This window comes from Chrysemys picta, chromosome 1 (genome assembly GCF_011386835.1).
Source record: "Chrysemys picta bellii isolate R12L10 chromosome 1, ASM1138683v2, whole genome shotgun sequence".
In the NCBI taxonomy this organism is placed as follows: domain Eukaryota; kingdom Metazoa; phylum Chordata; order Testudines; family Emydidae; genus Chrysemys; species Chrysemys picta.
This window is the reverse complement of record NC_088791.1, coordinates 130,479,143-130,505,416: the sequence shown is the minus strand read 5'-3', so window position 1 is coordinate 130,505,416 and position 26,274 is coordinate 130,479,143. Positions and strand designations below refer to the sequence as shown.

The 26,274-nt window shown below is 43.9% G+C and overlaps 2 protein-coding genes across 2 annotated transcripts in view; one reads left to right on the top strand and one right to left on the bottom strand.

Moving 5' to 3' along the window:
• LOC101933868 (potassium voltage-gated channel subfamily KQT member 1-like) overlaps nt 1–26,274 on the top strand; it is a 730,845-nt gene that overhangs the window by 165,210 nt on the left and 539,361 nt on the right. The gene's annotated exons all lie outside the window — the stretch shown is intronic.
• LOC135981473 (uncharacterized) lies at nt 23,707–26,151 on the bottom strand. Its single transcript, XM_065584154.1, has 2 exons — nt 25,177–26,151; nt 23,707–24,182 (listed from the first exon to the last, which is right to left on the bottom strand). Exons 1-2 carry the CDS (start codon nt 25,751–25,753, stop codon nt 23,707–23,709), a joined length of 1,053 nt encoding a protein of 350 aa, XP_065440226.1. The 5' UTR covers nt 25,754–26,151.

The window sequence follows — 26,274 nt, the reverse complement described above, 5'->3', positions numbered from 1 at the left end:
AAAAGTACCAAAACATGCATTTACATGTCATAACCCTTAGTATATCTCTACAGTAGAGATCATGATGGCTAAATGAAATCATAATCATGTTCCAACCTTCTATAAGGTTTTTGTCCTTAATATGGTTGAAACCACGACAGTCACAACCATTCATTATTGTAGATTTTCTTTTTCTGGGAAACCGAAAAATGCTAAAGACCCACTGGGGTCATGAACAGGGGTCAGGGGTTTATGACAGCCTTTCTTTTTCTTGATAACCAAAATAGGAGGAGGCACCCAGTTAGATCCTTGCTAGATGGGAAAGGATTCCTGGGGAGGGGGAGTGTCCCAATATGGAAAAGGTTGAGAAGCACTGCTTCAGGCTATGAGATTCCCTAGTAGTCTGTAGCGCAGTTCTATAGTTTTAACTCTGTACTCAGTTGAAATAAATTCCTATCCATACTGGTCAAGGAAATTGTACGAGAATTATTAGCAACAACTGTGTTCAGACATGACATTGATATCTCCGTTTCAACAATTGGAAAGCTCTAAAAGGCACAATATGGTGCCAAGCTTTTATAGACTTTTAAAGAGCTTTCTAGCCATCATGTCACTAACTTGGATTGTCCTGCTTTGATGGGCTTGTTTCCAACCTTTATATTTTCATATGTATGTGTTGACTATTTTTTGTATGTTATGACCTAAACATTAGATGTAGGTGTAATGGCATGATACCAGAATGGACCTGTGTAGCAAGAGTGCATGGGCTTCTCTTTCTAAAGTCTGGGAGACACTTCAATATTCCATGAGTTTTGTTCATCTGGGATTTTTTTGGACATCCACATATGCCATTAAAAGGTTTTGGGTAACATTTTGAAAGATGCCCATCTTCCATTTTCAAAAGTGAGATAGACACTTAGAAGCCTAAGTCCCACTGATTTCCAATGAGACTTAGGCTCCTAAGTGCTTAAGACTGTTCTGAAAATGGAACTTAGGTTTTTGTTTTTTTTTAAATTATCCTTTGCAATCTTCTCTTGTTAAAATTGTACTCCATATAAATTTATTCAGCTGTATAATACCAAACTCTGATGAATTATCTCTGTTCACTGGGTAATTTTAAACCATGGGCCTTTGATAACTAAAATAGAAGCAAAATATATTGAATATGTCCAGTTTATGTTTAGTGAGGATTTATTTTAAAAATAGCAGCCTAATATAAACACAGACTGTACCCAGGGCCGGCCCACAACATTTTGGCACCTGAGGCAGGGAGCTCAAATGATGCCTCCATGCCCCCTCACCTGGGCCAAAACTTTGAAAGGTCTCAATTCTGCCTTCTTCCTGTTCTACTCCTCTCATGGTACTGCTCTGCTACCCCAATAAAGGAGAACTAACAACTTAAAATGCCTTGTATAAAAATTTTAAGTAACACTTAACTTTCAAACGCCTGAACAGCAAATGTAACTTTTCTTGTCTGCATAGTAAACACTGGGACTTTTATCTGTTTGAATAATCAAAGTGGTGCTTTCCATGCCTTCCTGGTTGCAAAGATTTGAACTGCTTCCTGAAGGTCCACAGTCTGGGCCAGCTCATGCTCTATTGAGATGGTTGCAAGGCCGACCAGCCTCTCCTGTGTCATTGTGGAGCGTAGATATGTTTTTATTAACTTCCGCTTGGAGAAGCTGCGTTCACCACTGGCAGCTGTTACAGGAAGTGTTAGAAGTATGTGCAGAGCAACAAAAGCATTTGGAAAGAGGGTGGTCATTTTATTTGTGCACATATGTTCCAGAACAGCCTTTGGAGATGATCCTGCTGAAGTGTATCTTGAAAGGGCTTTCAGTTCATCACCTAAATCACTCACATCAATATCATGCATGTCATCATGTGTTAACACTGTCTCTAGTGCCCTGCATTGCTGGTGTAGGTCTTCTTCAGGTACAGTGAGGAGTTTTGGAATATCATACAAGATCCCAAATATACTGCTGTGTTCCTTGAGCTTCATGAAATGTTCTTCAACTGACTGTATTGCACAATCTAGCACCTGGTTAAAGAATTCAACTTTGAATTGTTGTTTGGGGTCTCTTACGGGATTATCCTGTGCCTCGTAATCAAAATGTCTTAGTCTTCGGTGACTCTTGTATTCTTGAATGGGTGGGAAAATAGCTTCAGTGTGAAGTTCCTCTACCAGCTTCTGTGCACTCTTCAGAACGTTTTGAAATCCCTCATCTGACCGGTAAGACTGTAGGTGTGACTTTGCTTTGTCCAGTTGTTCCATTGCTCCAGATATATCAAGGTCAGCACCTTGGAGTCTCTTGCATACAACATTTATTTCAAACAGTATGTCATGTCACAACACTAAGCCACACAGAAATTTGAAGTTATGTATGTTTCTGGTGATTCCATTTCCCTCTGCCATTGTTCTCCCACAAACAGTTCCTGTCATAGCATTATCCTCCATAATGGCAACTTTGGCATCATCTAACTTCCCAATTTGGTGTTTGATAGGCTTTATCGCCTCCATTCGATTTTTCCCATTGCGTGGCACTCAGTGGTTTCAGTGTCAGAGAGGATGTTCCCAGATGTTGCTTCAAAATTTGCCATCAATGAGTTGATGCAGAGAAATATACATAGATGCTTTGAATTACAATAAAAAATTCAGCAGCCCTACTAGAAGCTGATTCTGCATCACTGACCACCAGGTTCAAGGAATGAGAACTGCATGGGACAAAAAAAGCTCGAGGGTTTAACTCTCGGATCCGTGTCTGCACTCCTCTGTTCTTTCCTCTCATGTTGGCACCATTATTGTAGCCCTGACCTCTCATGTCAGCTATCGCAATTCCCGTATCTTCCAGCTTTTTAAGAATTACATTTGTCATACCAGCTCCTGTAGTATCATCAATGTTAATAAATTCTAGAAAATGCTCTCTGACAGTCAGGAGTGGTGCCAGGGTTTTTGCCGACCTAGGCGGCAGCGCTCCTCCTCTGAGCATTCAGGGGGCCTGGGGTCTTCGGCGGCAGGGGTCCTTCCGCTCCGTGTCTTCGGGGCACTTCGGCGGTGGCTTCCGGAGTGAGTGAAGGACCTGCCGCCAAATTTCCACTGAAGACCTGGAGTGGAAGGACCCCCCCCGCCGCCAAATTTCTGCCAAGGACAGCAAAATGCCGCCTCCCAAATCCTGCTGCCCTAGGCAACCGCCTAGTGTCGCCTAGTGGAAGCGCCGGCCCTGCTGACAGTCGCCATTGCAGGGACTTTTTCACTAGGTTCTGTTGTTACAAAACACACCATTAAAGTCATTTGTTCCGTATGGCTGATGTCAGGTGTGCAGTCCAGAATAACAGAGTAATGTCTTGCTAACTTCAGATCTGCCACAATCTTTGGTTTGACTTTTGTTGCCAGTAACTGTATGATCTCATTTTGAATAGTTTTTTCCAAGGTAGTGCTGTGTGTACATTTCTTGGGTGGTGACTCTTCTTAGATGCTCCTGGAGTACAGCATCAAACTCAGCCATCAGCTCCACAATGTTAAGGAAGTTTCCATTGTTTGGCACATACAGCTGATCTGAAGTGCCACGCTAGGTTTTGGGTAGCAAGCACTCTCTCAATGGCAATGAGCCTTTTCAGAACATTTTGCCAGTAAAGAGACTGATGCAATCTTCTCTTGATGCTGATCATCTATGGGGGCCTTTAACCTTAGTCTCATCCCACTCTCTTTCCACCTATGGAATGCTCTCTGGTGATTTGTTGCCTTCTCATGGCATGCCAGATTTCTAGCCAGATTTTTCCAGTCCTTTGTTCCTGTAGAACCCAGTGTGGCTGGAACATTAGACTGGAAGAGTTTGCAACAAAAACACTATGCAGCATTCTGGGGTTTTGAGAACATAAGCCATGGCCTCTCCACTTTGTCACCATTGGGGATTTCATGCCAGTAATGTGTTGGATGGAAACTTCTGTTTTCACTGTGTTTGGGGAACATGAAGTTTTTCACTTGCTGTGGCCCATGCAGTACAAGGAAGTCCCTCAGGCTACTGCTCAAGTGGGTCCACAGTCCTGGATCATCTAGACTTAAGGGACTAAACTCAGCAGCAGCTGTTTCTTGCACCTCCACCACACTCTTCTCTGATCTACACTTTTCTTCAGGAATGTGCATGGTTACATCCATTTGAGATGGAGATATGGATGCTGCAGTAGCTGCCAGGTCACCTGCACTCTGACTAACTCTAAGATCAGGCATCTCCTCACCACTCACATCCTCACTGGGGCCGGAAGGCTCACCGTGAACATTTGTGTCTATGTATCTCAGGAGAGCTCCTTCCTGCTTAGATAGAAAAGCTTCCTTTGCTTGCTTGCTTTTTCTGAATGCTGCCCCAGAGGGGCGTTTTCTTCTTTCACTCATGACTGCTGTTCTGTGCCAGCTATAGTGGCTCTCAACACTCAATTGAAGGGGACAAATAAGCAGGCTGGTAGCAGGGCCTGAGTGAGGGAAGATATCAGCGTCTTAAGGGCCTAACTGGCTCCTACTATTTCAGTTGACTGCCTGTTCTCCTCAAGTGGGTTCAGGGAAGCAGCAGGAAACAGGAAGCTCCCTGAGAAGCTCGTGTTAATCAGTCCAGGCTCCTTGGGGTGCTAGAGAGGTACATAAGAGGCTCCTCCTCCTCTCTCTCCCTGCAGCTCCTGCTGCTTTCTGTTATTCCCTCTCATCTTTTCTCCTGCCTGCCTGTTATGTCTCTTGTGCCCTCCTTCCTCCAGCACAGCACTCCACCATCTCTGTGAATCTAGAGCCGAGAGAATACATATGCACCAGCAGCAGACACAATTTTCTACACTCTGGGTCCTAGTGGCACCCCCTCCCCACAGTCTGGGACCTGAGGCGGCCACCTCAGTTCGCCTCATGGTAAGGCCAGCCCTGACTGTACCAGTCAGTATGAGATTAAGAGCAAAATTATTTTCTGATCCACCGTATACGTCTGTCTTTAACATTCTGTAGTCCATGTAGAATGTGCAATAGATATCTGTATTGTGTATCAGAGAATTTTACTCACAGTATATTATGTCTATAGGAACTTTGCTTGCTAATTTGTGGAAAATCAATGTGTTTCAGTCCTCAACAATGTGTTTGATTCCTTTTTTCAGAACAAGAAATTAGTTTTGAACATAGTAAATTATACAGTACAATACAGTATAGAATTTGATTACACTAACTGATTGGTTCTATCGTTCATTTGTGTAAGAAACAATTATTTTCATTACATCTTCTGTTTAGTATATGAAGAACTGTGATTTTGTTAAGTTCATTTGGTATATTATACTTTTCAAACATCGTACTTGCATTTCCAGATCATATTAAAACGTATATGTATTTCTGTCTTGGTGGAAATTCTGGGAAATAATTGTAGAAAACTGATACTATATAAATATAAAATACACTTTAAATTCTGCATGATGTTTAGAGATGGGTAAAATTCTTAAATCTGGGCAAAAGTTTTTGGCCAATTTTTTTTTTCTTTTGGCAAATTGTACAGATTTGTCAACACTGATATATTGTCAGTTTCAGTGAATTTCAGTTTTTTAAAAAGTAACAATTTTTAAAATTAAAATTCTTCATTTTGACACTTTTTAAACAAAATATTTCAATTTTTTAGTATAAAATGACTGTTTAAAAAAGATTTTCACTTTTATTTTATTTTTAAATTGTTTAAAATGAGTGAAATTGAAACTAAATGTTTAGGGTTTTTAAATGAAATGTTTAGTTCAAAAAGAAAACAGTTTTTTCCCCACCATTTTGATTTGCTAAACTTTTTTTATAATTTTGTTTTCTGTTCGACCCCTGAAGCATATTTTTCTGATTTCTTAGAATTGCCAGCAAACTGAAAAATCCGTTATTTGTACAGGTCTAGTAATGATATCAGTCCATGCATGCCACTCAATGTCAATGTCAGATGCATGTGTGGACTGAGAGCGCAGCATGGCATTTCACTTAAAGAATGTTAGGTTTATGCATGTTAAGTTGAATCGGCTTCTGTCAATAATATGTTTCGCTACAGTACATCTGTAATAAATGGGAATGTACAGGGAATATGCTCAACACAAGTAGGGAATAAAAATGCAATATTTTAAAGTTTTCTGTTAAAACAATGCTATATCATTGTTCTGAGTAGTGTTTTTCATCTTCAGTGTCAAGAACACGAGTTTTCATCATTCTGAGTGTTAATTTCACTTTTAGGGAAACACAATTCTACTTAATATACCATTATAGCAAATACACATTAATGTATTCAGCTTGTCTGACAACTGTAGCATGTCCTTATGCAGATTGCAAATTTAAGTATTCTGCATTTGTGCAAATCCTAATTATGGAGCTCCTGTTTTGATCAACATACCCAAATAATGGATATCCTTAACACACATTTTGTTCTGTCTTTTAGCAGAAGTATAAGCAGGTAAGTGTTCCTTTGTGATATACCTATCTCTTGGCGTGACCCTTCTTGAAACCCCTTCATTTTGTATATGTATTATATAAATACATACCCTACACTACTGTGTTTTGAAATTTGTGACAGGGCTGCATCATTTCTTTTCTTTTGTTCTTCTTGAAAGCTACATTTTCACTCTGAGTTCTGCTTGTTTTAAATAAAATATTTAGTGCAAACATTAACTCATGTTGTATGCCAACACAACATAAATCTCCCTTACAGTAGGTCACCTGGAATTAAAATATAGCTTTATTTTTTATATGAGATGGACTATGCAATGTGAATAGTTCCACTTTATTGCATTTAAGAGAGAGATGCATTTTACCACTAATGGGACAAATTCTGATCTAAGTAAACAACAAAGTCAATGGGTTTTACGAAGGTAAAGCAGAGAATAGAATTCAGCCTAATACTGAAATTCAATGAAGCTTCCTAAGTCTTACATTAAATAAATAAAAAAAACAACACCAAGGATTTCTCATGACAGCTATAATCCCTGCAGACTTAGTATGATCTTGTGATAATAAAACTATATAGAGAGATCCCTATGTGGCAAAACTCTCATTGATTTCAACAGGGCTGCAGGATCATGCGCCTAGTAATTCTTTATTTCAAAGTCTTATATTTATAACTTATATTTTTTTTACACTTAGCTGTTGATGCATCCATTAAACCTGATATTTCAAATCAGTAGCTTTTTAAAAAAAAAGTCTGATCAAAGCACACTTCTCAAATCTGGGAATCATGTAGGAGCAAATCCTTTTGTCTGTACACTGGTTGGGTAGTAACTGGGTATGCACAGGGGATAGTCAACCATGTCCACTGGGGTCAGAAATCCTCCCTGCTGGGCTGTTGAGTGATAGGAGAGCTGTGTTCAATAATTCCAGTAATCCCTGCATGCTTTGTGGTTGTGTGTGTGTTAGAATAGCTTGTGTATCTGTGTTCTCGTGCATCCATTGACCATGCCACTTCATCCCCATTCCAACCCAATGCATGTTGAGGTTCAGTGTGCCCTCACAGAACAGTTTTATGATCCGCAAGTGGGGCAGATTGTATGGGATCTTGGCATCCTGGTCACCTTCCTTCTGGTTGAGCTGTGATCAGGATACTCTTCAAGTATGAAGGTGCTGGGGCTCAAATAGGATGTGCCTCTTACAGAATATGTGTCATTAATATCATAGGAAAGCCAACACAGTGGCTTGCAGCTCTCTCCAGGTTGCTGCTTTAAGATGACTTTTGAATGTCATTTCCAATATTGGTGAGAGTGGATGTGTGTGATGTTGGCACTGCATGCTGGCAGAATGCTAAGAGAATGCCTGCTTTTATACTGGAAAAAATAGTGTGAAGGAAGAGTCCATTTAAAATGAAAATGGGGAGCAAGCTTTCAACACTGCCATAAGTTAATCACTTTCAGAGTGCAAATGCAGCTGCCAAGGAGCCTGCCACGACACCACAATTGCCTGTGGTCCAGGTAAAATGCAGCCGAGTGCAGTGTTTCAAACATACAGGGAACAGAGGCAGCATATTAAAAAAAGAAAATGTATTATGTGGCTGACTGAAATTTTCTCTATATATATCAGCTCTCGGTCCTCAGCTGATGTTAATCACCCTAGCTGACCTCAGTGGAGCTACACTAACAAGCTGAAGTTCTGGCCTATTAAAGTTATAATAGCTTCCATAAATAGGAATGAGGTTATTTTTTTGTTAGAAGTCAAATATTGTCAGCCTTGGTTAACTTGAGCAAGTTACTAAGCTCTAGCATTTGGAGTGTGTATTTTAAAGAACCGTAAGTATTGAGATTGGCATGTCAGATGCCATGAGCTGTAATGCTATGTACTCATCCCATTTTTCAGAAAGCCAGGCATTCAGAGATGCCACTGTGGAGTAAACAAAGTGTGATTCCATTAGTTAGTACATAGAGTACATTTTTTCATCTGTTGGAAACCTATAAAGAGCTGTTGTAAAGCAGGTGCAGGATGAACGACCTATCGTGTACACTTAGTTTTTGAGAATTACATGTTACTAATGTACATTGTCTTGGTTGCTATGTAGAAGATTATCTATACCAAATTACGCTATACTGCAGATTTTGTGTTTGCTGAATGAAACTCTAGATCTTGCCGTTCTTATTTCTAGTATTCAAAACTTTAATTTTTTCGCTCTAGTCTCTTTGTGAGATAGGTACTTGTTCCATTGTCTGTTATAGAAATGTAGGTACTTTCTTGAAATCAGTTAATTTCCTTATTCTGAAAATATACAGTATTAGATTTTAGGGGAACTTCTCCATCAGACCTCAGTCATATTGGTAACTCAAGATAATGCATAGTGTTTTATTTCTTTACCATGTTACCACACCCTTAGATGAAGAGGGTTCACTGAGTTATGTCTTCATTGGAGCTGGAGGTGTAATTTACAGCCTGAATTAGACGTACATGCCCTATCTTATCCATGGCAGCTTGGGTGGGTAGGAGGGGCTAGCCACTCCATATACAATCCCATCTGAGACCCTAGGTACTTGGGCATCTAGCCTATCCCACTGCCCATGCCAGCATGGCTACATGGCTATTTTTAGCAGACTAGTTCGATCAGAGGTGGCATGCATACATGTCCCTTGGCCACAGAGTACTGAAGACTCCATTCTGTGTCTTGACCTGAGAGCATTAGCTGTCTACTGAGCACAGCAGACCACCCCTGCACCTGGAGATGGGACAGCAAAGGCGTGTGGCCAATAGGGACTCATTGCAGCTGAATGGGAGAGTAGCCCTTTGCAGCAAACTCCAACTCCACTACCTAATAAAACCTGCAGGGGATACTTGGGCAAGGGGGCTGTTCATTGTATTGACTTAGTTTGTAGGCTGTTAGTGTTTCTTCTTGTGTAGTTGGTTGGGTCCTCTTTTATTTAACATCCTTGATTCCTTTGTCTGTTCTTTCCCCCTTCTTTTGATGTACTCCTATCCTTTCAGAAGAAAAATGTTTATCCTTATCTGTTGGTCCCTGATTCCACGTCGTCATAAACTGTAATATCCTAGAGGTCTTACGGGTTATTAGTTTATGCCCCTGGTGGCTAGGTGGAGGAACCGCATGCAAAGACCATTGGACCTACAGTGTGTCACCTAGCCCCTGAACAGGGAGGAATGAGGAGAGCTACAACTCTTGGGGATTGAGGTATCCCAGGTGTGGGCTACTGCTCAATACATTATGGAACAAGAATTGGCACTTCTTTTTTCAATGGCCTTTCTGTGCTATGCGTTTTGGATAGCAGTGTTCTTACACAGAGGTCATGCAACTGGATCTGCACAGGCAGATACTTAGGCCTGTGCAGAGACACAGTGACTTCAGTGGAACTCTGCATGGGTGTATGGGACCACTGTGCAAAGCTCCATCAAAGTTAGAGGAGCAGTGCACACACATAAGGTCTGCCCACATGGATCTGGGTGCAGGATTTTGGTGAAGCAGATTGTTCACCCTCACTAGCTTTATAGTTGAAAATTGTAAGGAAAAGATGCTTTCAGTGCCCACAACCCTATTGCAATGACAAGACTGTATGGTTAAGCCAACACTCTTTGACATGTTCAAGAGTTAACCTCTAGTAAGGAAATGCAGAGTTTGGCCCATGGTTTGTACCGAAAGATTACACCAAACTGATATGTCCCTTTGTTGTTTTTCAGAGTTGCCCTGTGCGAGTTTAAAAATTTGCTGTATAATTTTTAATCTTTTAAAGTAATAATGAGGTATACTGTAAGTCAGCATGGCTAGGCAACTGTGGCTGAGTATGCATGTTGTAGCTCAATAAGGTCATGGAAAGGTAAATGTCAGCTGGTCTTTCTTAACGTAAACTAGCGTAATGCTGTGGTTTAGCAATCATCACCTAGGTTCTCTTGGGAGGATTTCTTTAGAAGGTGAGAGCTGCATACAATGAACATCATCAGTGGTAACTGCATTCAGCTGAACAGCTGTAGTAATAACTCTTAAGTGAAATGGACTGCCAGTGAAATGATAGTACACCTGTTCCCCCATTGGAAAATGGGATCTTAATTAATTTTCATGGGTTCAGAGCAAGACTAACAGTTGCTCTTCTTTCTAAGGGCCCTATGCACAGTGGAGATCAAGTTAAGGAACAGTGTGTGTAAACACAGATCCAGCTAAAACAGATTCTACACACAATTTTTAAATATGGTTCTAGGTTTTATGTGGCTTGGCTACATTTATGCTAGCTGACCATATCATATTAGGAACAATGCTTCAAAGAAATGTAAACATGCTTCCTTAATTCAGTCTGAGGCCTTAAAGTTAGAAGCATAAACCAAAATCTGAATATGAAAGCAACTGCATTGCCAAAAAAAAAGTGTTATTTGCATTCAATTTATACCTAGAATCAGAAGTAGCTCTTACAATATGAAAAAGTGGTCTGATTTGTGAAATCGTGCTCAGAACGACTACGTTTTGCTATGTGACTGTTGCACCCATACCACTTACAAATCAACTTTCTTACACCCTCTAACAGGGTTGCCAGGACCCAGCACTCCTGTTCCTTTGACTCAGCCCCTTTGAACTAGGCATTCTGAGAATCCCCTTTCCCAGGAAGGTTCATGTACAAACTATTTCAATGTGACGGAAAGATGGGAAGAATAGTTAAAGGCAAAGATGGCTTAATCAGAAGCTATTTCATGACCTGAAAATCAAAAGGTTATCCTGCAAAAAGTGGAAACATGGATGACTTGCCAGGGAGGAGTGCAAAAGAATAGCACAAGCATGTGGGGACAAAATCAGAAAGGCTAAGGCACAAAATGAGTTACATTTAGCAAGAGACATAAAAGGCAATACAAAGAGGTTCTTTAAATACATTAGGAACAAGAGACTGATGAAGGGAAGTGTAGGTCCTCTGCTTACCAGGGAAGGAAAGCTAATAACTGATGACATCAAGAAGGCTGAGGTAATTAATGCCTATTTTCCTTCCCTCTTCACTAAAAAGATTAATGATGACCACATACTCAACACAATTAATATTAACAATGGGGAAGGAAAACCAGCCAAAATAGGGGAAGAACCGGTTAAAGAATATTTAGATAAGTTAGATGTATTCAAGTTGGCACGGTCTGGTGAAATTCATACTAGGTTACCTAAGGAACTAGCTGAAGCAATCTGGGAACCATTAGCAATTATCTTCAAGAATTCATGGAGGACGGGTGAGGTCCCAGAAGACTGGAGAAGGGCAAACATAGCACCTATCTTTAAAAAGGGGACCCAAGGAACTATAGACCAGTGAGCCTAACTTTGGTACCTGGAAAGATACTGGAACAAATTATCAAACCATCAATTAGTTATTGAAGGTTCACTGTCAAACTGGTGGGTGTATCTAGAGGGATTCCTCAGGGGATCAGTTCTGGGTCCGGTACTAATCAATATTTTCATTAATTACTTATAAAATTTGTGGCTGACACAAAGCTGGGAGGGGTTGCAAGCACTGTGGAGGAGAGGATTATAATTCAAAATGACCTTGACAATTGGTCTGAAATCAAGAGGAAATTCAATAAAGACAAGTGCAAAGTACTACATTTAGAAAGGAAAAATCAAATACACAACTACAAAATGAGGAATGATTGGCTAGGTGGTGGTACTGCTAAGAGGGATCTGAGGTTTATAGCGGATCACACATTGAATATGTGTCGTCAATGTGATGCAGTTGCAAAAAAGGCTAATATTCTGGGGTGTATTAACGGGAGTGTAGTATGTAAGAAACAGGAGGCAACTGTCCCACTGTACTTGCTGCTTGTGAATCCTGAGCTGGAGTTCTGTGTCCAGTTTTGGGTGCCATAGATGTGGACAAATTGGAGAGTCCAGAGGACAGCAACAAAAATGATAAAAGGTTTAGAAAACCTGACCTTTTGAGGAAAAGTAAACAAATGGGCATGTTTAGTCTTGAGAAAAGAAGACTGAGGGGCAACCTGATAAGTCTTCAGAAATGTTAGTCTGCTATAAAGAGGACAGTGATCAGTTGTTCTCCATGTTAAAAGTAGAACAACTAGAAACAGGTTTAATCTGCAGCAAGAGAGATTTAGGTTAGATATTAGGAAGAGCTTTCAAAATACAGTAGCTTCCGCTTATTAGCAACCCCTCGGCTGTCAGCAAAAAGTTGCTATTGTCCAGCAGTTGCTAATAAGTGGAAGGCAGGTTTGTGAGGCAGTAGCCAGGGAACGAAGTGCTGGGAGGCTGCCTTCTCTCTCAAACCTGCCTGTGGGGAGGGCAGCAGCAGGGAGAGTGGATGCAGTCCAGATGTACAGGGGCCTGTGGGGTTGCTCCATACCTCTCCCTGATGCTCTCTAGGGAGTGGAGCTCAGCACATCCCAATGCTTCCTTCCTTTCATGCAGTGTTCCAGTGGGGCGCAGCCTGGAGAGTGCAGGGAGGGGTGCCTTGCAGTTCTGACATCTGGGCAGAAGCCCCTCTCCCTGCTAATGCCCTGCCCCCAGCCTGCCCTCCCAAACTGCAGCCCCTTACTTCCTGTGTGGTCCCTGCACATAGGCAAGTTTGCTGGGCTGCAGCCCCAGAAAGAAGACCTGTGATGGGCTAAGCACCACTTACAGGCAGGTTTGCAGGGCTGCAGCGAAGGAAGGCATGTCCTAGCACTTCCTCCTTTGGCTGCAGCCTCACAAACATGCCTGCAGGTGGGGCCGTTCTTCCAAAAAATTGCTAATAAGAGGCATGAGGTTGCAAATATCTGAATCCCATTTACCCTGATGTTAATGGGATGGGATTGGTTCAGAGATTTGGGGAGGGGGGGTATTTTCTGCTTGGCTTGTAATGAACATGCTCTCACACTGTCTGAGCATGCTCAGTAACACTGCTGAAGCTGGCTGCCCTCACTCTGCCCCTCGCAGGCACGGGTGCTCTCTGGACTGGTTCCTGCAATATGTTGTCATTAATCAGAAGTTGCTAATACTAGGATTGCTATTAAGCGAAATCTACTGTATAAGGGTAGTTAAGCTCTGGAATAGGCTTCCAAGGGAAGCTGTGGAATCTCCATCATTGGAGGTTTATAAGAACAAGTTAGACAAACACCTCTCAGGGTTGGTCTAGGTTTACGTAGTCCTGCCTCAGTGCAGGAGGCTGGACTTGATGACCTCTCAAGATCCCTTCCAGCTCTATATTTCTATGATTCTGTGATTGTACTCACGTGCAGGCTTATTTCACAGGAAGAACTTTTTCCCCAGCCCTACCCATAAAAGTCCTGCGGCGATGGGTGAGTGGTGATGGGGGATAGGTGAAGTGATCACCAGGAGTCCCTAGTCACAGACCCACATGCAGGCAGTGACTGCAAGATGGTCATCATGTGCCCCTGGACTGGGATAGCAGCAGCGGTGATGACTGAGCAGGCCTTTTTAGGAACCCCTCAGCTCATCCCATATGGGGAAGGGCTAGAAAAGGTGCACCAAATATAAGCTATCCCACCATACCTGACTGGATAACAGTGTCCAGAGGGATCACTCTCAGTGTAGTCGAAAAACAAAAATGTTTCTTGCAACTTGGAATGTCCATACCCTACTAAACGAATCAAAAAGTGAAAGACCCAAATGCTGAACAGCAATTGTTGCCCAAGAACTCCTGAAGTACAACATCAACATTGCTGCTCTCAGCGAAACAAGACATGCAGAGGAAGGCCACTTGAGGGAAGAGGGCGGCGGTTAAACTTTCTTCTGGAAAGGAAAACCAGAAAGTGACAGGTGAATACACGGTGTTGGCTTTGGAAGAAAGCCTTCTAGTCAACTGCCTGACTGAGCTTCCCATCAGCATCATCAAGCGCCTTATGACCCTCAACATCCAATTGGCCAATAAGTCATTTGCCACTGTCATCAGTGTATATGCATCAACTCTTGACGTTGAAGAACAGAAATAATCCTTCTACACTGACCGGGATAAAATTTTGTCATCCATTCCAAAAACAGATAAAATAATCCTTTTAGGGGATTTTAACGCAAGAATTGGCCGAGATTCTAAGTATGGAGTAGCATCATTGGGAAGGAAGGAGTGGGCAAGACCAATTCCAATGGCATCCTTCTACTCGGTAAATGCGCAGAGCACGACCTTGTGTTCACAAACACAATCTTCAATCAAAGCAACAAGTACAAAACAACTTGGCAACACCCCCACTCAAAACAGTGGCACCTCCTAGATTATGTCATTGTAAGACATCTACGAGATATCCAGATCATCCATGTCATGAGAGGAACCAATGATTGCTGGACTGACCACTGCCTGTTGAGGTCAGTCATGTCTCTCAGGATTGCACCAAAACATAGAAAGCAATCCAGATCACACGGACAGCAATACAACATCCAAAGACTTCAATCCTCAGTGCACCAAGAGAACTTGCAAGCACTCCTCAGTGAAAAGCTGTCCATATGCACACCTGGAAATGACAACACAAGTGTCAAAGAAGACTGGGAAGCCCTAAAACAGACCATCCAGAGATTTGTGAGGAATCCATTAGCCTTGCTACCTGCCACCATCAGGACTGATTTGACAAGAACACTGAGATTACAGCCCTTTTGGACCAGAAGAGAAAAGCTTTCTGTGACTGGCAAAACCAACGACTATCCAGTCAGAAGGAGAGCTCTTTCCATCAGCTGAAAGCTGAAGTTCAAAGGAGGATCCAAGAAATCAAAAACAAATGGTGGGAAGACAAAGCAAAAGAAATCCAAACATTCACTGACAGACGTAATATGCGGAATTTTTTTTTGTGAGACAAAGACCCTGTATGGACTAAGCTCATGTGGCCTCACGCCGCTGAGGTCCGAAGATAGTAGTACCCTTCTTAAAGATAATGAATCCATCAAAGAGCGCGGAAGGAACACTACCAAAAGCTTCCAAATCGAACATCGACTGTGATTGATGACATCATCAACTCCATCCCTCAGCACCCAATCTGGGAAACTCTTGCCAACCCACCACCTGAGGAGGTGTGCAAAGCAATTAAACAAATGAAGAACAATAAAACTCCAGGTCCTGATAGCATACCAGCTGAAGTACTGAAAGTGGGGGGGAGAAACATTGACAAGCTTCACTTGCTGCTCCTCAAAACCTGGCACACCAAAGAAATCCATGCTGACTTACGTAATGCTAGCATCATCACTATTTTCAAAAAGGGAGACAGGGCCGACTGTGGCAACTATCGAAGCATTGCCCTCCCCTCCATTGCTCAGAAGATTCTAGCTAGAATCTTATTGAATCACCTGCTCCCTCTTGCAGATGAAGTACTTCCAGAGTCCCAGTGCGGCTTCAGACCACCACGAGGCACCACCAACCTGATTTTTGCAGCCAGGCAGATCCAGGAAAAATGTCAAGAACAACACCAGGAGCTGTATATGGCCTTTATTGATCTGACCAAATCCTTAGCCTCTGTCAACCGTGAGGCTCTGTGGAAAATCATATCAAAGTTTGGCTGCCCAAGCAAATTTATCACCATTGTAAGATTCCTGCATGACCAAATGACTGCCTCCATCCTGTGCAGTGGCTCTACTTCTGAGCCCTTTGTCATCCGAACTGGTGTAAAACAAGGTTTTGTACTGGCACCCATTCTTTTCTCCAAATCCTTAGCAGCTATGAAAACATTAACCCAAGACCGTCTACCACAGGGCATTGGCATCCAATATCAGATTGATGCAACCTCTTCATCCTTTCTCGTCTTTGTGCCAGAACTAAAGTAATATCGGCAACAATAACCAAACTTCAGTACACAGATGATTGTGCTGTAGTTGCACACTCAGAGGAGGATCTTCAGACAGACCTTAAATGCCTCTCTGAAGCTTACAAAAGTCTAGGGATAACTCTGAACATTGGCAAAACTAAAGTTCTCCACCAGCCAGATCCCAGTCAATCATCAGACCCAGCAAGGAAGAGCTATATAGACAAAGAAGAACTGGAAAATATAGAATACTTTGCCTATCTTGGCAGCCATCTCTCACAGAGGGCAGACATAGATGTCGAGATTCAACACAGAAGTCACTGTGCCAGCCTTGCCTTTGGTAGACTGTCTTGCCGGGCGTTCAACAATCACATCATCAGAACACACACTACACTTCTAGTTTATAAAGCGGTGGTAATCCCAACTCTCCTCTACGACTGTGAGACTTGGGTGACCTACAAAAAAACCTGAAAAACCTGGAACGCCAGCACCAGCACTTTCTTCAGTAGATTCTGAACACAAAGTGGGAGGGACATCGCACGAATGTCAGTGTCCTCACAGAGGTCAACGTCTTCAGTGTTGAGGCCCTGATTATCCAGCACCAGCTAAGGTGGAGCGGGTAGTGTGTGCGCATGCCTGATGTATGCTTACCAAAACAGCTGCTGTATCCCCAACTCACCAAAGGAGAAAGGAAACGGGGAGGCCAAAAGAAACTCTTTAAAGACACCCTCACGATAAACATCAAGAGATGTGGCATTGACACCACACATGGGGAGACAGCAGCCCAGGATAGGGATAACTGGTGAAGACTTGTCAGAGAGGGAATGTCCACTTTTCAGGAAAATTGCCTTGCTCTGGTCACAGAAAAATGCCAGAAAAGAAAGGAAAGACAATAGTCACGTAGCAATCACAGTCCAACCCTGTCTTCCAACACCACCTGCAACATCTGCCAATGAGCCTGCGGCTCAAGAATCGTACTCCTCAGTCACCAAAGGACCCATGAAAAATAAAACCTGTGAAAGAGATCATCCTCGAACTCGAGGGATCGCCGCCGCCACCGATGATAGCCAATAACAGGGTCTGCTGGGAAAAGTGGCAGGAATATAAGACCTGCCTTTTGCTCACAATTGAGAGGTTTGGACAAGGTAAAATCTGGAATGGGGATCTCCATTAAGAGAGTTTGAGGAGACCTACAGTCAGGATATAAAAGTACCCCCAAAAATGGTGAAAAGTAACTGAAGGGAAAATCCAGGGACAACCTAGTAGCAGAGTGAGACAGAATCCTATAATAAAGCCAACAGCCTTTCCTAAGACAAGCTTCCCCCACCCCCATGCTCCATCAATTAGGGAAGGGCCAAGTGGATCCTGACGAAGGATGATTGAACTGTTTAATCTGGGGCAGTCTACTGGTATCAGTTCTGTGTCAAGGGGGTGCAATCTGACACAAAAAAGAGGAGGACCACCGAGTCTCTATACAAACAGGTGGCAGAGCCCCGAGAAGGGCCAAGGACATGTTTGCTTTTTGTTTGCACTTCTGTTTATCCTGGAATGGGAACACTTTTGGCTTTGCCCAGTGCTAAAACCATGCTGAACTACCAAACCATAAGAGAGACTGCAGACATGAGGGAATACTGAGGCCTAACACACTCCTATTATGGAGAAATAAGAGCTAACAACACACGTAGAATACACCCTCAATGATAGGTAGTAGCTTGCACTGCTATAGTAAAAGGGAGACCTTTTCAGGTCATGTTTGATATAAAATTTGTTTTGTTAGAACAAGATTGAACAAAGTTATTGTTTTTAATTCCACTTGAAACCTATTTTTAACAAATAATTTCCCTGTAGTGTTTGTGACCCAGTCTTTGCAGCCTTGAGCATAAAAATCTGAGAGCAAAGTTAGCTGGAAACTAACTGTAAACCAAAAATGAAATGGACTAGTCTGAAGCAAACTAGTCCGAAGCTGAGCAATCCAAAGCTGACTATTTTCTCCGTTCATTGTCTGCTGAGAGAGAATTTCCCAAAGTTAATAGTATAAATAGTGAAAACAAGGTTGTATTTTAATGTTCTTTCAGTATGTTCAGATAAAATGACTTTAACTTGAGTGTCCATTTTAGGTTATAAGTGAACAAACCAGAAGAACACCAACTGAAACACCAAAAGAAATTCCAGCTGTCCTTTCAATCTTCAGATTCAGGCTGGGATATTCACAGGGTATAAGTGAGTTTGTTGTCCATGTCCATTAGCCCAGTTAGAAAATCCCAGTCAGAGTACACAGCTCTGAGATACAACATGAGTACATTGCAAATCTTTTCTACTGTGAGCTGAGGGGTGAAAACATTATCTACTATCTGTACAAACGCCGCCCCCCCCCATCCAGTTTATCTATTTTTAGTTTTGTTAAATAAGGGACAGATGCTGGATATGTCAATGAAATGATCATTGTGACGGGTTGGATCCCCCTTCTGGGATGCCACCTGATGTACTGGGGTTTCACTGAGCCCCTCTGCTCCATCAGCCTGGATTCCCTCTCCCTGTTTTGTTGGATTAGGCTCTCCGGCCTCTTGCAGCACACACACACACACACACACACATAGGTAGGGCAGACACAGACTGAAGTCAGCTCTGTGTGAGAGGATTCACTCAGCACTCACGTGCCCACCCCTTTTGGGGAATAAACCCAAAATACTACTGTTTTTCGATGTATAGAAAGATAGGCACAGCGCAAGCTCCATAAAAACTCACTCTCTCCCTCAATGTGAAGAGAGATATGTACAACTTCTTGCTCCCCAGTTAGAAATTGCACAAACTGGGTTTAATAATAAACAAAACAAATTTATTAACTATAAAAGGCAGATTTTACGTGATTATAAGGGATAGCAAACAGAACAAAGCAGATTACTGAGCAAATAAAACAAAACACGCATACTGAGCTTAAGATCTTAAAGAGACTCGTTTCAAGAAGCAATTTCTCACCCTAAATGTTATTTTAGGTAAGTTGTAGAGTTTCTGTAAATCAGAGTTCCAATTATTTCTTCTTACAAACTGGATCCCTTTCTCAGTCTGGACTCACCCCTGTCTTTCCCTTCAGGTTAGTTCCTTTGTCCCTTCAGGTTCCTTCAGCAGTCCTTCTTGTTGGGTAGGAGTCCAGATCAACCCCCTTCCCAGGCCTGAAAAAGGATTTACTTAAGGCGGGAATCCTTTCTTTGATCCCCATCAAAGTACCAGGAGTCTCTAAGGGGGTATTTTTCATTAGGTGACATTATCACCTGAACCTTGTGGTGTCAATGCAGCATCCCAGGAAGCACCTCAGGAAGGTGGGAGATTAGCATCTTCAGAGTTCTATTCTTAAATGGGTCATTCAGGAGGATTGTCTGCTGTCTGGTGGGCGTTTCCCCAGAATACACACACAGTTGTAATGGTTACATAGTCAATATTTCTAACTTTAGATACAGAAATGATACATGCATACAAACTGGATAATCACATTCAGTAAATCATAGCCTTTCCAATGATATCTTACATGAGCCATCTTGCATTAAGTATATCTTGAGTTATGCCATATTCATATCATAACCATATTTCTATGAAGAATATGGGGTGTAACATCACAATCCTATCTTGTGTAAATCAGATAATCTATATTATGGTATAACCTGAATCCACAGAAAACTGTTAGGACTCATGTGCTTGTAGGCAACAGTAAAATGAAAACCAAGATGGCTTTTGTCATGCTTGAACATTGGAATGGCCTGCATGATGCTTTTGGGCTCAATTTTCAGAGGCTCTGACTTTAACTGCAAGGGCGCAGCACCTCCAAAAATCAGGCATTTAGTGCAAATTTTCAATGTTTGTCGTTCCATCTCTCCAGGGTGTTTTTTGGCAGTGAGGACACCACTGGTGGTTGTGGACAAATACTGTTAGAGGAGAAAGGGGAGAGAAAATGGGGCGGGGGGGGGCAATGCCACCAATGGGTGGGTAGTAAGGACGGTGGTTATCATCATGCAAAAGGGGCTGAGAGACTAGGTCAGCAAGCAGAGGGACAAAAGCAGCAGGGGGAATTGTAAGTTGTAAGTGGGGGCAGACATATCTCTTTAATATATTACGGGTTGCCTACTTTTGTTACATTTGTTTGTCATTTTTTAAACAAAAAATGAAAAAGCCGAAATAGGTAACCTGCAAATATCTAAGGGGAGGAGAAAAGGAAAAATGTTCTTGTCTTAAAGGGATTGAACTCTGCTTTTTGACCCTGTTGCTGTTGTACAAATCCATTGTGCTACACTGGTATTTATTTTTTATTATTTTATACTTTATTATCATAGCTCCTAGGAGCCCCAGTCATGGACTAAAACCCTATTGTGCTGAATGCTGTACAAACTCAGAACAAAAAGATAGTCTCTGTGCTAATGAGTTTACAATTTAAGAACAAGAAAAGAGACAACAGGTGGATACAGATATATGGGGGAGTACAATGAGACAGTATTGGTCAGCATGATAAGCTGTGGTCTCAGCACACCAGCAACCTAACTGTTGCCTTGTCATCCTCATCCTTGGGTGAACCTAATACGGAGGACTATAGGAAGATTTGCAGTCAAGCTAGCATAGCTAGTTCTGTACACTATATTCAATACTGGTTTTAGTTATTGTAAAAAAGCAATTTGGATGGGTGTTGGGTGTTTGCAAATTGAAATAAGTTAGTTTATGTCACAGGCATATGCTTCCTATAATTATGAAATCTGGATTTATCTTTAAAGTTATGTTTCATCTTAACCTTGCCCAAAAAACACTTCTGTGGGGTTTTTTTTTTGTATTATCACCCATAGTCAAGTACAATAGACTTCCTTAATGAAAAACAATAATTCAAGCTCTTTCAAATTTTATTTCAACTTCAATCTCTTAAAAGCTCTGACTTCTTAAAAATACAGGTATCTGTGGCTGTTCTGAAGAAAATATTTTTTTTATATTTGCATGGACTGAATTGGTAGAGATTGGTAATTTCTTTTTCATATATTAGAGGTAGAAAATACGCAGCATGCATCTAAACAGCAAGTATCTGAAGAGTGGGTATTTTTGGGAAGTAGCTGACTCATTTCCAATGACAATGAGAGAAATGTAACTGAGTCAAAAATTCCCCCCTTAATTTTAAATTTAATGGTTTCCTTGCATCTGAGGCCTTGTCTACACTACGAGAGTAGTTCGATTTTACTTGCATCGAATTTTTGTAATCGATATTGCAAAGTCGAACGTGTGTGTCCACACTAAGGACAGTAATTCGACTTTGTGCGTCCACACTAACGGTGATAGCGTCGACATTCGAAGCGGTGCACTGTGGTCAGCTATCCCACAGTTCCCGCAGTCCCCTCTGCCCATTGGAATTCTGGGTGTAGCCGGCAATGCCTTCTGGGTAACAAAATGAGTCGAGGGTGCTTTTGGGAAACTGTCGTCATCCGTCCATCACTCCCGCCCTCCCTCCCTGAAAGCGCCGGCGGGAAAACAGTTCGCGCGCTTTTCCAGTCATTGACAGCGCGGACGCCACTGTACTCCGAGCATGGAGCCCGCTGCGACCATCGCTGCAGTTGTGGCCGCTCTCAACGTCTCGCAGCTTATCATAAAGGTTTCCCTGAGGCAGATGCAGAAAAGTCAGGCAAGGAGGCTACGGCACCGCGGTGATGTCCTGAAGTCTGAGAGTAGCACAGACCTGTCAGAAAGCAGGCGACCCAGCGCCGAGGACATCACAGTGGCAATGGGTCATGTTGATGCCGTGGAACGGCGATTCTGGGCACGGGAGACAAGCACTGAGTGGTGGGACCGCATAGTGCTGCAGGTCTGGGATGAATCCCAGTGGCTGCGAAACTTTCGCATGCGGAAGGGAACTTTCCTGGAACTTTGTGAGTTGCTGTCCCCTGCCCTGAAGCGCAGTGACACCCGGTTGCGAGCTGCACTGAGTGTACAGAAGCGAGTGGCCATAGCCCTGTGGAAGCTTGCAACGCCAGACAGCTACCGGTCAGTCGCGAACCAGTTTGGGGTGGGCAAATCTACCGTGGGGGTTGTTGTGATGCAAGTAGCGAAGGCAATCGTTGATGTACTGCTGCCAAAGGTAGTGACCCTGGGAAACGTGGAGGCGATCATAGATGGCTTCGCAGCGATGGGATTCCCAAACTGCGGTGGGGCCATAGATGGAACTCACATCCCTATCCTGGCACCGGACCACCAGGCCACCCAGTACATTAACCGAAAGGGCTACTTTTCCATGGTGCTGCAAGCACTGGTGGACCACAGGGGACGTTTTACCAACATCTACGTGGGATGGCCGGGCAAGGTTCATGACGCTCGTGTTTTCAGGAACTCTGGTCTGTTTAGACGGCTGCAACAAGGTATTTACTTCCCGGACCACAAAATAACTGTTGGGGATGTGGAGATGCCTATAGTCATCCTCGGGGACCCAGCCTACCCGCTAATGCCCTGGCTCATGAAGCCCTATACTGGCGCCCTGGACACTGAAAAAGAACTCTTCAACTACCGGCTGAGCAAGTGCAGAATGGTGGTGGAGTGTGCTTTTGGCCGTCTCAAGGGGAGATGGAGAAGCTTACTGACTCGCTGTGATCTCAGCGAAACCAATATCCCCATTGTTATAGCAGCTTGCTGTGTGCTCCACAATCTCTGTGAGAGCAAGGGGGAGACCTTTCTGGCGGGGTGGGAGGTTGAGGAAAATAGCCTGGCTGGTGATTACTCACAGCCAGACAGCCGGGCGATTAGAAGAGACCAGCGGGAAGCGCTGTGCATCCGGGAGGCTTTGAAAGCAAAGTTCCTGAGTGAGCAGGGTAACCTGTGATTTTATAGTTTGTGTACTGAGAAGCTAAACCTGCCCCCGTTTCTTTACCCAGGTAATGTTGACTATCCTATCCAGTTACATACCCCCTTCACCCCCCTCCAACACACGTGTCGAAATAAAAATAGTTCTACTTTGTTAAAGCACACCGTTTTCTTTAATACTGTTTTAGCGGGAATTTTTTAAAACTGGGACGCAGACTGTGGTGCGGGGCGGGTCTAGTGTTGTGACGCGAATGCAGCTTCTAAACTCAAGGATTGACAGGCTCCGCTGCGGTGGGATGCTTGTTTCAACGGAGCCTGTCACCCCTCCTGATCGGGACTGTGTGTATGGGAGGTCTATTTGACTTTGTGGCAGGGGGAGGACGGTTACAGATCCCATGCTGTGTGGCTCTGTGATCCTGTCTAAGGACCGGCGCTTAAGATCTGTAACTGCCCTCCCCCGCCACAAAGTCACAGAGCAACCCACCCCCCCCAACATTACATCAAAACAACCTCCCAGACTAACCGGGGCAACTAGTCACTGCATCACTGCACTGTGTATGTGCCCTGCTGCTGTGCCTGCCCCCGACTATGTACCCTGCCAAAGGAGACTGTCCTGTCCAATTTCCAACCCCCTTTCCCCTCCTCCTCCAAAAGAACATGATTGAAACAGTAGTTAACAGAAACGAATTTTTTATTATCAACTACACATGGCATTGGGAGGTGAAACTTGGACGTGGGCTTGTGTCAGGCGGGAAGGAAAGAACTTTTCAAATTTTGGGAAATGAGAGCCTTCTGCTACTAGAGCTCTCTGCAGGGGTGGAGTGAGAGTTAGCAGGGACTCTGCCGCCTCTCCTTCTTTGCACTTTGGGTGAGGTGGGTATGGGACTTGGTGGCGGGGGAGGGCGGTTAGAGATGGACTGCAGCGGGGCTCTGTCCTCCTGCCTCCGTTCCTGCAGAACATCCACAAGGCGCCGGAGCGTGTCCGTTTGCTCCCTCAGTAGTCCAAGCAGCGTTTGAGTCGCCTGCTGGTCTTCCTGCCGCCACCTCTCCTCCCGATCCATGTTGGCTTGGTGCATTCGGGTCAAGTTCTCCCGCCACTGGGTCTGCTGTGCTGCCTGGGCTTGGGAAGAGGCCATAAGCTCAGAGAACATGTCCTCCCGTGTCCTCTTCTTCCTACGCCTAATCCGCGCTAGCCTCTGGGAGTGTGATTCCAGGCTAGGTTGTGAGACAGTCGCAGACGGGGCTGTGGAAATGGGAAAAAGGGAGTGAATTCCTCTGAAAGATAAATGTAGTTGTGAACAAAGAACATAGTCTTTCTCTGTGAACAAGACCATGCACAGCACCTTTCACATGCGCACTCAGCACAAGGTCGAATTCTCGGCCTTCGCATTCTGTGCCTGGGGTCTTGAACAGCACATTTGAGAAGCGAGGCAGCACAACGGAATTTCTGTTGCAGGCAGACATGGTAAGCCGTACACTTGTGGCAGTTTAAAACTTTTATATTACCACTGGCCTCATTTCACATTTAAATCAATGTCAGTCCCTGCTGCCAGCAATCCGGCAAGCGGGAACTCTGCCCCTGTCCCACCCCCTCGGGGCTGTCCCCGGGAATGATCCCTTTCGGCTGCCCCTCTCCCGCCTCCACCGCGTGGCTGCAAACCAGCGGTGACAGTTCTGTAAAGGAACGGGAAAGCAGTCCCAACACTAACATTCCCCTACCTAATTAAAAGCAGGTCACCATGGCCGACATCACCCTGATGAGGATCTCCGAGAGCGACAAAGAGAGAATGCTCCGGGAAAGCCTCCAAAGACCAGGGCCGTATGCCGCCCTGCTGTGCAGAGCAATGATCCCCGAGTACCTGATAATCTCGTGGCGCGGCAACGTGTCGTACTTCGGAGGACCCAATAAGGCCGCTCTCCCCAAGAACCTCATGCAACGGCTTTCAAGTTACCTCCAGGAGAGCTTCATCGAGATGTCCCAGGAGGATTACTGCTCTATCCCCGCACATATAGACCGCATTTTACTGTAGCTGCAGTAGCAGGGAATACACAGTAGAGCGGCTTGTGCAGGACAATCACTGAAAACCGGACATTGCTAGATTTCTTTTCAAAACTTGCACTGCCCCTTACTAAACCGTTAAGCGCCTAGGGCACACTAATCATGAACAACCCATTCTTTTAATTGTTAATATTCCTGTTTTGTTAAAAATAAATGTTTAGATGTTTACAACACTTACTGGCTGATCCTTCACCAGATTCTGTGTCCGGGGTAATGGCTGGGGACGCTTCGTAGGGGATCTCTGTAAGGGTGATGAAGAGATCCTGGCTGTCGGGGAAATCAGCGTTGTGAGAGCTGCCAACTGCCTCGCCCTCCTCATCTCCTTCCTCATCTTCCCCGTCCCCTAACATGTCTGAGGAACCGGCCGTGGACAGTATCCCATCCTCAGAGTCCACGGTCACTGGTGGGGTAGTGGTGGCGGCAGCACCGAGGATGGAATGCAGTGCCTCGTAGAAACGGGATGTCTGGGGATGGGATCCGGAGCGTCCGTTTGCCTCTTTGGTCTTCTGGTAGCCTTGTCTCAGCTCCTTGATTTTCACGCGGCACTGCGTTGCATCCCGGCTGTATCCTCTCTCTGCCATGTCTTTAGAGATCTTCTCGTAGATCTTTGCATTCCTTCTTTTGGATCGCAGCTCGGAAAGCACGGACTCATCGCCCCACACAGCGATGAGATCCAAGACTTCACGATCAGTCCATGCTGGGGCTCTCTTTCTATTCACAGACTGCATGGCCATCACTGCTGGAGAGCTCTGCATCGTTGCCAGTGCTGCTGTGCTCGCCACGATGTCCAGACAGGAAATGAGATTCAAACTGGCCAGACAGGAAAAGGAATTCAAATTCAAATTTTCCCGGGGCTTTTCCTGTGTGGCTGGTCAGAGCATCCGAGCTCGCACTGCTGTCCAGAGCGTCAACAGAGTGGTGCACTGTGGGATAGCTCCCGGAGCTATTAGCGTCGATTTCCATCCACACCTAGCCTAATTCGACATGGCCATGTCGAATTTAGCGCTACTCCCCTCGTCGGGGAGGAGTACAGAAGTCGAATTAAAGAGACCTCTATGTCGAACTAAATAGCATCGCAGTGTGGACGGGTGCAGGGTTAATTCGATTTAACGGCGCTAACTTCGACATAAACGCCTAGTGTAGACCAGGCCTGAATTTCTTACCACTGAGGTGCAGTTCACTTGGATTTCCAAATCTGTGAATGTGGGACTTACTCATACATTTTTCCTAGTTTATTCAGTTTTAGAATTATTGGAGGGGGGACCTCGAATTGTTC